Source organism: Colletotrichum navitas (genome assembly GCF_030913465.1).
Source record: "Colletotrichum navitas strain CBS 125086 chromosome Unknown LY79scaffold_96, whole genome shotgun sequence".
NCBI classification, from domain to species: Eukaryota; Fungi; Ascomycota; class Sordariomycetes; order Glomerellales; family Glomerellaceae; genus Colletotrichum; species Colletotrichum navitas.
The window spans coordinates 21,663-33,336 of record NW_026850642.1 but is presented as its reverse complement, the minus strand read 5'-3'; the positions used below and the strand labels follow the sequence as shown (position 1 = coordinate 33,336).

Below are 11,674 nucleotides of genomic sequence, written 5' to 3'. Positions count from 1 at the left end.
CATAAAAAAGTGGTATATCCTCCATAAAAGCCCAGATAACCGCTGCCCTAAAAAAAGAATATTTGCCGCCACCTTTAATAAGGGTGGACTAGCACAAAATCGAAGCCAAACCATCGTCAAAGAAGAAGATATTGAAAAAGGGGGGAAGAAGCAAACCCTGCCTGCTGCACTATTTCCAAGTTGCAGCGACCTTCTGACCAACCAGGGGTACCGATATATATGTTCTGTGTGTACGAGTGATGGACAAGAGAACATTGAACCCGCAGATGGTTCCATAAAGTCTACTCGTGTCCATCTAGCGAGAGCCGAGCGAAAATAAGGTCGGGGCAAAGTGAAATAAGGATTAAATAAAGTAGGCGGACCCAGCCACCTGCCATCTATCCCATGGCGTTGAACTCATTCTGGCGGAGGAACGAAGTGGCAAGCTCGTCGCCGCCCTGTTCTGCTGCCTGGAAAAAGTGGACTGCCACGCACATCAGCGCGGGGTCGCTGCGAACATCTCCGTCTTTGGAGCCTGAATCCTGCCCGGGATGTTGGGAGCCAACAGATCCGCTGAGACCGGACGCGCCCGTCGTGCGGTTTCTGTCACCAGCATAGAGCCTTGTGCCAGGGCCGGTCCGTCCGGACGCTCCGGCGTACTTGTCCATGACGGCTTGTTTGAAGACCTCTCGCGGCTTGGAGAGCGGTAAGGTGGTACGCTCCACAAGCTCAGGGTTGGAGAGGTAAAAGATTGCCAGCTCTCGTTGAGCTGTCGGAAGACCCTCCTTCGCCGTGATGGTCCACATCTTGCCTGCCTGTGCCAAGCTGTACGCTGTTGTCACAGGAGGAGGAGAGTCGGTATCTGGCCGTTCCGGATCTTGAACGGGCGTATCGTTCGTCGTCTTGCGAGTGCTCGTGTACACGCCCTGAACCTCGTCTGCTACCTCAATCATGGTACGGCACACTTCTTGCTTGAGACCCAAGGCAGCCAGGCCCGTATCCCAGAATGCAGTGCCCTTGTCTGTGTTGTCGAGAATGGCTGGGTTGACGAAAGCGGCAATGAATTGTAAGTCACGGAAGAGTGTCTTTGGGCGGATAGACGCGTCTCGGAACAGGGTCCGCAAAACATTAGTGACAGCGTCAGTGGTAGATGAGTTTCCTGAAGCAAAGTTCCGATTTTCGTTAGTACTTTGGCGCATCTGGTGAGGTCCCATGATCGGTGGCGAGGTCAAGGGCGATTGCAGAAGTGTGTGTGAACGTCTGCCTCTGACGTTGTCAATTGCCTCTTCGAGAGGATTAGGGCGACTGTTTCCCGCGGAATCGTCGCCTGAGCCGGACATGAATTCTTGCCGGTTCCATCCCAGTCTCGACCTCCGCGAACCACTCGCCAGAGATGCGATGATGAGTTGCTGTAGCTCATACAGGGCATTGAGTTTGGCATAAGGGTTGGGATGGACGCTGAACATGCGAAGCAGGCGTTGGAAAGCCTTCTTGAAAGGGAACTCGGGTGTAGACTCCTTGGAAGTATGTTTGGGTCGGGTGGAAACAGTGTCGCTTGTCGCTGGGCTGTCATTTCCCGGAGCGCTTGCGGTTTCTGTGGTTTCGGAGTTCTTGTCTGTCTCGCCGGCACCTCGCAAGTTGCCAAAACTCTTCTTCTTTTCAATGACACGCGGTCTCAGCGAGAGTTTGCCAGACTTCCCCGCTCTCCGCGCGCGTCTGTCGAGGGCATCCCGCCTATCGATGCACTCTTGACCCAAAGTGGAAAACCAATCGTCTGTTTCTGAACCGCGAGAGAAGACAAGAGTGCCTAGATCGGACAGCAGTAGGCTGACCAACGTCTGGCGTAGCTCGTTGAGGAATCGGGCCTTCTCTTCTGACAGACGTTGCTGGTGTATTGTCTCGTTGGAGGATGCCGAGGTACCTGGTCTGCCATTTGACTGGCTTGCTTGAGAGCCCATTGAATGATGCGGAGGGTTTTGGAACACGCTAGATAGGTTCGTCATGCTTGTTGTTGGAGACTGAGCGCGGGACGTTGTCGAGCTCGGTGAGATCGCCGATTGGAACGGCGACCAAAACGTAGAACTGGAGTCGATGGTGTGAACTGGCGACGAGACGCCAAAATAGTCCTGTCCATCTATAATGTCGGACAAGACTGTGCTTGCCCTTGAGAAACGGTAGCTGCCAGAGTCGAACGACTGCTGACTTGAGTTGTGAGCCGACATGCCCCGCAAGTCCCGAACAGAGCTAGGCCGGCCAGTAGACAAGAACCGCCGGTCCGGGTCACTCATGACGCTGGCAGTGTCGTCAAATGGATGGTCTCTGTCGCGAGGACCATTTCTGTTCGTCTCCAGGTTCCGCCTGTCCCGTTGATACAACTCACTCGACCACAAGACAGGGCCATCCATGATCGACTCGCCGACTAGCTTTGATATGCATGTGTCCACTTCACAGCAGAACCTGTGTATGCGTTCCTCTCCGCAGCAAAAGTTTTCGACCCCTGCCTGTTGAAGCCAGCGCGAGGTCTTGTCTGCCTGATCGTCGCTCAGCTTGTTGGGCCCGCCCTGCTCTTCGGAAGCGGCTAGGAGGTCCATGATCTGTGTCTCTGTGCGATACAGATAGCTTGACGCGGGCCCTCGTGAAAGGTGGGCGCGATTGCGCTGATATGAGTTGTATCGTCGTGGCATACCCATGGTCTTGAGGGCAGCACAAATATTGCGGCTTTGCTCGTACGGCGCGGAATTGCGAACGTCTGTCACATACCACATCTTATCACGGAGAGCGCGCAGACGCTTCATCATGGCGTCGATGAGTCCTTCGTGTCGCTCCTGACTTTGCTTGAGCCAGACGAGCCATGCATCGTATTCCTCAATGGCGGACGCGCAGCGGCGGATCGAATCTCGTGGTCCTCGGGAGAAAATGTTCAAAAGGATTGCAAAGCCATTCCGTCGCAAGGACTCAGAGGTAAGGGCGTTGAGTTGTTGCAACGTTTTCCAATAAAGATGCGCCGACACGAAATCGGCTTGCGCTCGAGATTGAGCGGAGGCTGCGGTAAGCATAGCGATAAGCACAGAGGGCGGCTCTGCATCTGCTTCCTCACACTTTTCCGTCTCTTTGGTGGACGCGCTGTCCTCCTCTTGCAAACTCGCCCGTGAAATACTCGCCTGCGCTTCGGCATTGCGTATGCGATAAGGGTTCCTGCTGGGAGTGGACTTTTCAGCCGTGATGATCTTGTTTTTTGATCGATACTTCTTGATGCCGGTGGCCCTGTTGCTGAACTGTGCACGTGCGCCTTCGGGCTCAATACTTGCTGGTATTTCGAAATCCTCGACGAGCTTCAGGATAGAATCTCTCAGTTGATGGTAGTCCTTGTCCAACTCGGGCTTTTCGTCAATCTCATCATCATCAGTATCGCTGGTTGAGGAGTTCTCCTCATCTTCGACCTCTTCGTCTGGGTCATAGGTCATCTGGCTTGACAAACTGTTTCCATCCGCTGAAATGAACAAGACAGCCCATCGTTCAGCGCAAGGGTGGCATGAGCCCTGAACGACGTCCATTCCGACTTGAGCGCCCAGCTCACGAAGAGCGAAGCGTAGGCGATAACCGTCGTCCTCGTAGTTGCTAAGACGTCTTTGACTGAGTGGGTCCAGAACAGGGGGCGAGTACCGCTGAGGTGAGCCGGTCCTCTGCTCCTCCAAAGTCGTCTCGCGCGACGTTGTAGCATCGCTGAGAACGGACGATGCACTCGTGCTGAGGATTGATGCTGTATCAAAGTTGCTCCGAGATGCTCCCATGGAGATTGGTTGGGAAATCGCCGAAAACCCAGAAATCGAAGGGGCTCCTGATCTTAACCCACCGGACTGGGCCGACATGGGCCGGCGCTCGGGGAACAATGCATTGACCAGTGTGACTAGGTCAGCCGGGCTCACGACCAAATATGGGTGAACCTCAACAGTCTCCCGGAGGGAGGTAATGGAGCGGGCGGGCAGCAATTTGGCTGTAGGTCTTTGTGATCTGGACCGTTTGAATCGGCTCAGAATGCTGTCCACGTGCCCCTGGATCTTGGGCGGAGTCGAGACGGTCCCCTTTTTGTTCCAAGTAATCTCTACGACCAGCTGCTGCGCCCTCATGGCGACTTGTTTGAGAATCTTTTGGCGGCCATACTCGGTGATGTGGTAATCGCCCATGAGACCATGGCTCTCTGGATGGATGACGACGCCGAGAAGGAAGACGGAGAAGAGCCACTTGTACACAAACCAGTTTCGCGTGCCCTCTACAAGCTTGTTATCCAGCTTCTTTAGTATGGCGTTACCCAGCTCAATGAGGCCTTCGGGAATACCGGTCGCATCCTCATCATCGATGATTTCGAAGAGCTCGTTCACGGCTCGGTCATAAAATTCCTCGGCGGCGATACTGTCCTTGGCTGTCCAATCGGCGAGATTGAACCTAGTCCCGTGTTGGTCCTCGGCCTTGTCCAAAAGAAAGGCGCCATCCTCGAGGATCTTCATAAGATACCATTCCATGTTGGACTTCCCGGACCAATCTCGCATGGCGGTCCAGACGTTAAGTACGGAAATCAGCATAGGCTCGCTGCTTGCCTTGGACTCGGTAATCAGTCTCGCTAGCGCCGTTCCCCATATCTCAGTTCGACGTCTGTCTTCGGCGCTATCGGGGCCGGCGGAGTTGGCGAAGCAGGTATGGACCAAAGTTGACAAGGGATCATGCCGCTGAAAGGACAGCAAACGTTCAATAGGATTGGGTGAATGTGCAGGCCCCCGGCTACTTGGGCCGGCGTGAGCCCGAGCAGTAGAGCGACCATGGTAGGGCAAAACAGATTCTACAGGTTCCAGCCCCTGATGTGATGTGGTAAACGCATTCAGTTCTGTGGGGGTCAGAGAACACAACCTCGTGGCTAGGTAGTCTGGGTTGGTCCTGATCTGGGTCAGAAAGTTCAGGAAGATTTCTCTGACAGAGGCTGGTAGCTCGGAGAGAAAAGGGGTCATGGATCCCAACGAGCTAGATCCTGAAGTTGACTTTGGGGGCGTGTCGAGGCTTTCCGAAGACGCCAGAGCAGGGGACTGGAGAGAATCCATCTCGGGTTCCAAAAGAGCATAGCGCCGTAGCTCGTCGCAGCTCTTGCGCACATCGTGAATGGCGTTAAAGAGAGAAGCAAAGGTCTTCTTGTCATCGGACCGGAAACAGTCAACCAAGTTCTTCCGGGCAATCTCACCGCAGCGGTTCAAGCGGGCAGACAAGGCCGTGGAGATGAGATTCCTCTGCAGGCGTATCCTCGTGTTTGCGCGCTTGCGCTCCTGATACTTGGATAGTCTAACCAAATGGGCGAGCTCCTCCAGGGTTGTTGTGTCAGGCTCGGGGGCCAAATGAGGGTTCTTGTACAAGGACGGGTCCGGGAGAAGGGACTGAGGGACTGCGGGCGAGGATGTCTTGTCAGCGGCCGACACTGGCGCCGCTTCAGACGAAGGCTCCATTGCGGGCTTGACCGGCGAGGTGGCAGTGGGTGTAGACGCTTGGGCAATCACGGGCTTCTGGTGCGACCTGGAGGCGGGTCGCCTGGGCATGTCCTCGCTACGGCGGACGGGTGCGGCCTCTGCGCTCCGGGTGGGACTCGGGGATCTCTGGCGACGGGAACGGAAGGAAGGATTGTAGGTCTCGGGAGGTGGCGTCGGTGATGGAGGCTGGTTCGCGTCATCTTTGGGGGCAGCTGTAACGCAACAAGTAGCGGCCGTCAGTAGGTGAAGAACAAGGTAGGAGAGATGGGGGTCGTGGGTAGTATAGCTGCGTGCGACGTACGGACAGACACTATGCGAACTGGCGAGGAAAGGGAGCGCTGCATGGAAATCATAGTGCGACCATGAGTATGGAGGATGCAAGGCGACCGGGCAGCTTCAGCAGCAGCCCTCGTGCAAGCAGAACGCTGTGCTGTCGCGACCGCTTGATATCGTCGGTTGTGCGCTGCTCAAAGTGAATGCTGGACTGGAGGGTGGATACGATATCTGCTGGAGTGGCGGGGCAGGTTCAGTAATGAGGAGGGGGAGGGGGAAGGAGGGACGGGGGGGATGGAAAGGAGAGGTCGGCGCAATGCCAGTTCCTCATGAAATCGGGCGTGTGTTGTCGTCGGTCGGCGATGTTCAGGTTGGCAAGAAGAAAGTTTTGAAAAGGAGGGAAACGATCAGGAACTGGACCAGCAAGTCGAAGCCCGGTTGCGGTTGGAGTTTAAGGTAATGCGGGAGGAAGGGACGGGACAAGAAAGGCAGGCAAGGGTCGCAAGGCGAGGGAGGGAAGGCACAGCAAGCAACAAAGGCAAGGCCAGGCTGGCCCAGGCACGACACGACAACGGACGGGGGCTAGCAGTTGGCAAGAGGCAAGCAAGGTAAGGTAAGGTACGTAGCGTTGGGTACCTGGAGCAACCTGGTGACGGGCAGCAGCGTGGAACCGGCCACCACCACACTGAGGTGAGGGAGCAAGACGCGAGGTAGTTACCTACCGGCAGGAGAGACGAGACGAGACCCAAGGGAGAGGCTCCGCTATCCGACTTGCTGGACCAACCCAACAGCTGGAAAGCAGGGGGTGGGTGGCCCGAAGAGCCCGGAACCAGGACCGACCGGGCAAGAGCAGACCAGCGGTTAAGGAAGGAAAAGGACTGGGCTGCCAGCAACGGGAACGGGGTGAATGCGTGGCAAGCAGGAGCGGCTGGGGGGCTGATGTTTCCTTCCCTGTTGCTGCGAACCGCTGGCGAATGCCTACGTACCCATCCGTACTTTCTCCCAAGTACCGTACCTACCTTCCTAACGACGAGGCGGGTAGCGTGGGGTAAAGGCTTGGAGGGGAAGAACGGACCTAGACCGAAAGAAGCTAGAAGGAATGAATGGGGCAAGCACGCCTTTCCCACCTGCCACCTCACAAGACAAGACAATGCAATGGGAAAGGAGGAACAACAGGTGGAAGCAACGGGAGAAAGGCGTAGAGCTGGAGTCTGAGACTGGAATATGCAGAAATCCGAGCAAAAGCAGAAGAAATGTTGAACGAGAGGCAAAAAGAAAAAGAAAAAAGAAAAGGGGAAAAGAGACGTTGCCTGCCACGCCCGCCCGCACTACTATGGTACCATCGTAAGTAAGGAGGGGAGGACCCTGCCATGGAAGGGGGAGAAAAAACAATGCACCAGCCAACGTTCAAATTCCCATCCAACACGTCGAATCCCGGTCCTGGTGTGCACCATACCGGTACCACACCGGTGCCCGTTCTAGTGTAATCTCTGCTGCCACACGATGCAACCAAGTTGTTGTTGTTTTTCTTTTTCGTTCGCCAATACCAGCGAGCTACCAACAGCGAATAACCTCGACGTCTCTCAACTAGTGCTGCTGTGCTGCTACGGAGGTCAACTAGTCATCAACTCTTACTCCAAGTTCCCTTCATCCATGGGTATCCCGACTTGTTCCTCGCATACCAGATCTGTGCCAGGGTCAACCATGAGAACTGCATGACATTTCCTCTGATTGACTTTGGTCTTGTCATCTTCCCCTGCCTCAGCTGTCCCCGTCTCCATGTTTGTCACTGCTCTGGCTGCAAACGCAACATCTACGTAGTGCAGTCTTCTGTGTCGTTCATCTCCTGCAAGCCGTAGAGTAGACTGACTGTCAGACACAGCACAGAGAAGCCTGATTGAGCTGGTCCTTCCTTCGTCTTACTGCTTGCTTGTTGCACGACACGAACCGCCGCCGCCCCTTGATGCATCGTGCCTGCCTCACCACGTCGGACACAGCTGTCACCTGAAGGATACGTACTGCGCACTCATTCGCCTGCGACACCGGACATGTGTGTGTCATATCAGCCTATTTGCCCTGCAGAGGAAACACCGCCTCCTGGGTTCCCGAGTCTGGTGGTCCTTTGTCCCATGGTCCACGGTCCACGGTCCATACCTACTATACTCCGTACCTACGAGTACGACCCCGCTGCAGCAGACAGACAGACAGACCAGACCTATCGACTTTCTTTGGGCCTCAGAGAAGCGGTCTGCAAACATGAAGTTCAATTGCATGCGAATCGGCCATGCCATGTTTGTCCACCTCATCAGCATCCGGAGTACTGCCCCAACAAAGTCGGACAAATCAACGCTCACCGTCGGTCCAATAAATGCAGGCAACATCGATACCAGCAAGGCAACCCGCCCGGAGCATCGCATCCACGCGGGGAGGATGGTAGCGGGATTAACAGAAGACTTGTTTCTGCTTCTGGCCGCCTTGATGAGTTGGCATATGCATGACCTTTTGGGGGGGGCTCTCGTCTTACAGGCTCGACCACCCAATGCGCGCCCTCATCGAGACCTGAAGACATGAAGACTTGAGAAATATTGGATGGGTACCTACCTACTTGAACCACCAGGACACCGACATAGTGGGCAGCCACCCTGGTCACCCACCATCCAATCTACGTCGTCCACGAGAGCTGGCACGCCATGCCAGCACATCACAGGGCCCCAAATAACACCCCCGGCCCGCCCAACCAGCATCAACCCACACCATCCCGTCTGCTGCCTCAATCATCACCGCGACCGCCTCCCTCACCTCCCTCACCACCATTTCCGACCCCCGGAGCCAATTGTCGACTACCGAGCCGCTCCCTCTCTTGTCACCCTCCATGCAGCAACCTTTACGCACATATCACTGGTCATGTCCACAGAGATGGCCGCCAGACCGAGTCCCACACCGCACAACCCGTCAGTCAGCCTGTCTACCCAGGTATTCGTGTCTCTGGCGTGAGGCATTGTCGTGTGCCAACAATCACTGGTGGCATCGCGTGCTCCGTTCCACCCGTTTCGCGCTGTACAGAGGCCTTGGGGATCTTGTACTCATCCACCCCGGAAAAGCCACCGCTCTCGTCGCCGCCGCATGACCGTCGACCAGCAACTTCGAGGGGGTTATGTGTGTATAATTTGTCCCATCATCTCACAATCTTCGGCACATGACTGGGCTTGGGAAGGCTTCCAGCTCCAGCTTGAGGCGCAAGAGGTCCCGCCTCGGCGGTATGCGGCAACTCGCAACCCTCTTTGCTCAGAAGCGCCCGTGACAAAGGAACTAACCATTGTTTGTTCTACCTTCCCGTTGGCCCCTTGTATCCCGACCCGGCCTTCAACAATGCCTTTCGGGCCTCTAAAATGGTCTCTACCACGCAGCTGGGTAGTGTAGATCCAGCCACTTCATGTCGCCAGAGCGGTAAACATTGATCCCGTACCACAGCCGCTCACCCGCCCCTCCCCTGATGATACCAGTCAAGGTACTAAAATAACCCTTCTATTCCATTTCTGGCCGCCAGTAGATCTCTCGCCCTATGCACGTCAAACTCGCCAGTCAATCATTATTTTTTGTCCTAGCTTCAAACCCCCATTCGCCCTGTCGTCCCTTGCCCATCGTGCATCCACTCCCGTCTCTCGCTCACCAATTGAGCCCCCAGTCGCCACGGTGCCTGCGACTCATGTGCTGCATTCTTGCAGCTCGCTCAGCTTGTTTTGCATGTTTTCAGACGGCTTCGTGAGGTCATGGTTATAATTTCCCGCGAGGCTGTAAGGGTGTCGCTATTGGGTTCGGATCGTCAGCAACCAAGGGTGATGGTTGAATACGGATACGACTTGCATTGAAGACATGAGCAACAATGACTCTTCTCTTGGCACAAGCGTACTCCAGGAGTCGAGCAACTTTTACCCATATGTGGGCAGTGCTGACCCTTGAACCATGCAAATGCTTCTCCAACGCCAACAAACACTTCGGATCCATTAGCCAACGCTGGCCTCTCTTGACGCAGTCATGCCGAATTCCCATTAGCACAGTCTTCTAATGGGTCATCAAGATTAGGGCTGCATATGCCATCGTGGTCTAACCCGCAATCCCGGCGCTAGTGCGCAGGCATAAGCCCAGTTGCTCGCCTCCATCGTCATCATGTCGTGTAACTGTCTGTTGTTCCCTCTGATGAAGCCACTCTGTGACCACTTGCGCCACGTTTCTAGGTCGGTCTGAGCAACATATGGGGTTCCAGCTGGACCATCTCAGTCCCACATCCTGGCGAAGAGTTATCCCACCTCCTGCTCTAGTACGGTAAGACGATCGAGTTTCTTCTGTGGCTATGTAAACCATGAACAGAAAGACTCACGTAAGCCTGTTGCAGATGTTGTTTTCCTAACATGTCATCTTCTGGCGAGAAACTCAGGTCCCACTCATGCAATATGTAAGTTAGTGAGTGGCCGGCCTGAAAAGTGGCAAGGCACCTGCCAGTACTCCTTGATTTGTCGATAGGCTATTCCCTGGATATTCTTTGCCTCTTGTTGTTGAAGTGTTACGAGGAGGCCGCACGTAAGCAGAATCAGGCTGTGCCAGATCGCGCTTTTTATGCGTTGGCTAGGCCTTGTAGCTCGGTTTGGGATTCTCCGGGTATGCCGAATACACATGATGGTGCTTCGAGTCACACGGACAGTAAAGTCCGATGGCAATGCAGCCTTTGGATGTGCTCGCCATTGTGAAAACAAGGCACACAGAATCATATGACACAACGCTGTTATTGAAACCCAAGACTTTCCTCACATATGGTTTGCGGCTCTCTATCAGAGTCCGAGAGGCATCGCTTCAAAATTCATCGTCAGGGAACAAGGCACTATACATCGTGTCTCAGTCGAAGGTAGCGCCTGCTCACATGCTTCACGATGCTACGTTTGAACGATGAGTTGGGGAACGGCCAGACTATAAGATGTCTCATAGCCCCTTCAACAAATCTAAGCTAGCTTGAGGTATGCTACGGTTCTTGAGCAGGACACCCGAGCTCTTTCGAAATGGCTAAATCAGACCATGCGGTTCTGTGCATATGTAGAGCATAGTACGTTTCTATTTGGGTTTCACCCAATCCAGCATATCATGGCCGTTGAACGAGACGAGGTCCTTGAGTTTTTCTACAGCCACGAGACTCTCTAGTCAAAGTTCTTCGCAGACGGCTAGCCAAGAAGCGTCACCCATGCCGGATTCCTGAGTGTTTATCTGACTTCGCGAAGATTGGGAGAACGGGAATCGTGCTCGCCATGGTGTGCTTGCAAGAGAGAAGCGTTATGGAAAGCTTTGTTTATCTACTCTGACACATGTGACAATACCGAACCACCATAGGCTAACTCTAAGAAAGGCCATGCAAGACCGGTTCCCTCCAATTTGGGTTTCTGCTCCGTCCCGGCAGCACCGTTGGCGAGTATTGATTGCCCCTTTCAGGCATCGGTCCGAACGGAAGAGCTCAACGGGGAAAATAGCCCCGGCGCCAGCGCCATTGTTGGCGGCGGTTAATCAATTGCATAGCTGCCGGAACCAACATCGAGTCGTCTTCCGATTACAGAGCGTAAATCCAATGATTCAACCAACCCCTTCCTCATCTTCATGTGATGGATTGCCCACCAGGCCATATTGGAGTGAACAGAACACTATGAGCGTATTTACGCAAGTTTGATTCATCCGCTTCCACAGGGGGGCTTGGACCGATGGCCTCTGTAAAGTTACTCAGCACGGAGGGACACCGATCGGTGAAGATGCCGGCTACGCCCTTCCGAGTACGACACAACCACGGCTGGATATCCCTAGTGTTCCACAAAACAGACTGTTCAACAACCAGTCGCAAGTCAAGGTAGCCACCACCGCTTCACTTTGATGACCTACCT

The 11,674-nt window shown here is 54.6% G+C and overlaps 4 protein-coding genes across 4 annotated transcripts; 3 read left to right on the top strand and 1 right to left on the bottom strand.

Annotated features, from left to right (window-relative positions):
• Positions 1-377: 377 nt before the first annotated feature.
• On the bottom strand, positions 378-5,839 carry LY79DRAFT_673746 (uncharacterized protein; the record flags this gene model as incomplete). The annotated part of the gene is made up of 2 exons (XM_060564216.1): positions 378-5,698; positions 5,788-5,839. 2 exons carry the CDS (start codon positions 5,837-5,839, stop codon positions 378-380), a joined length of 5,373 nt encoding a protein of 1,790 aa, XP_060408875.1.
• Positions 5,840-7,578: 1,739 nt separating this feature from the next.
• Positions 7,579-8,353, top strand: LY79DRAFT_415081 (uncharacterized protein). Its single transcript, XM_060553121.1, has one exon. The coding sequence runs from the start codon at positions 7,808-7,810 to the stop codon at positions 8,255-8,257; it is 450 nt and encodes a 149-aa protein (XP_060408874.1). The 5' UTR covers positions 7,579-7,807; the 3' UTR covers positions 8,258-8,353.
• On the top strand, positions 8,354-9,246 carry LY79DRAFT_415080 (uncharacterized protein). Its single transcript, XM_060553120.1, has one exon. The coding sequence runs from the start codon at positions 8,450-8,452 to the stop codon at positions 8,957-8,959; it is 510 nt and encodes a 169-aa protein (XP_060408873.1). The 5' UTR covers positions 8,354-8,449; the 3' UTR covers positions 8,960-9,246.
• Positions 9,247-10,676: 1,430 nt separating this feature from the next.
• Positions 10,677-11,565, top strand: LY79DRAFT_415090 (uncharacterized protein). The gene is made up of 2 exons (XM_060553122.1): positions 10,677-10,854; positions 11,027-11,565. The coding sequence occupies exons 1-2, from the start codon at positions 10,827-10,829 to the stop codon at positions 11,464-11,466; spliced, it is 468 nt and encodes a 155-aa protein (XP_060408872.1). The 5' UTR covers positions 10,677-10,826; the 3' UTR covers positions 11,467-11,565.
• The last annotated feature ends 109 nt before the right edge of the window (positions 11,566-11,674 follow it).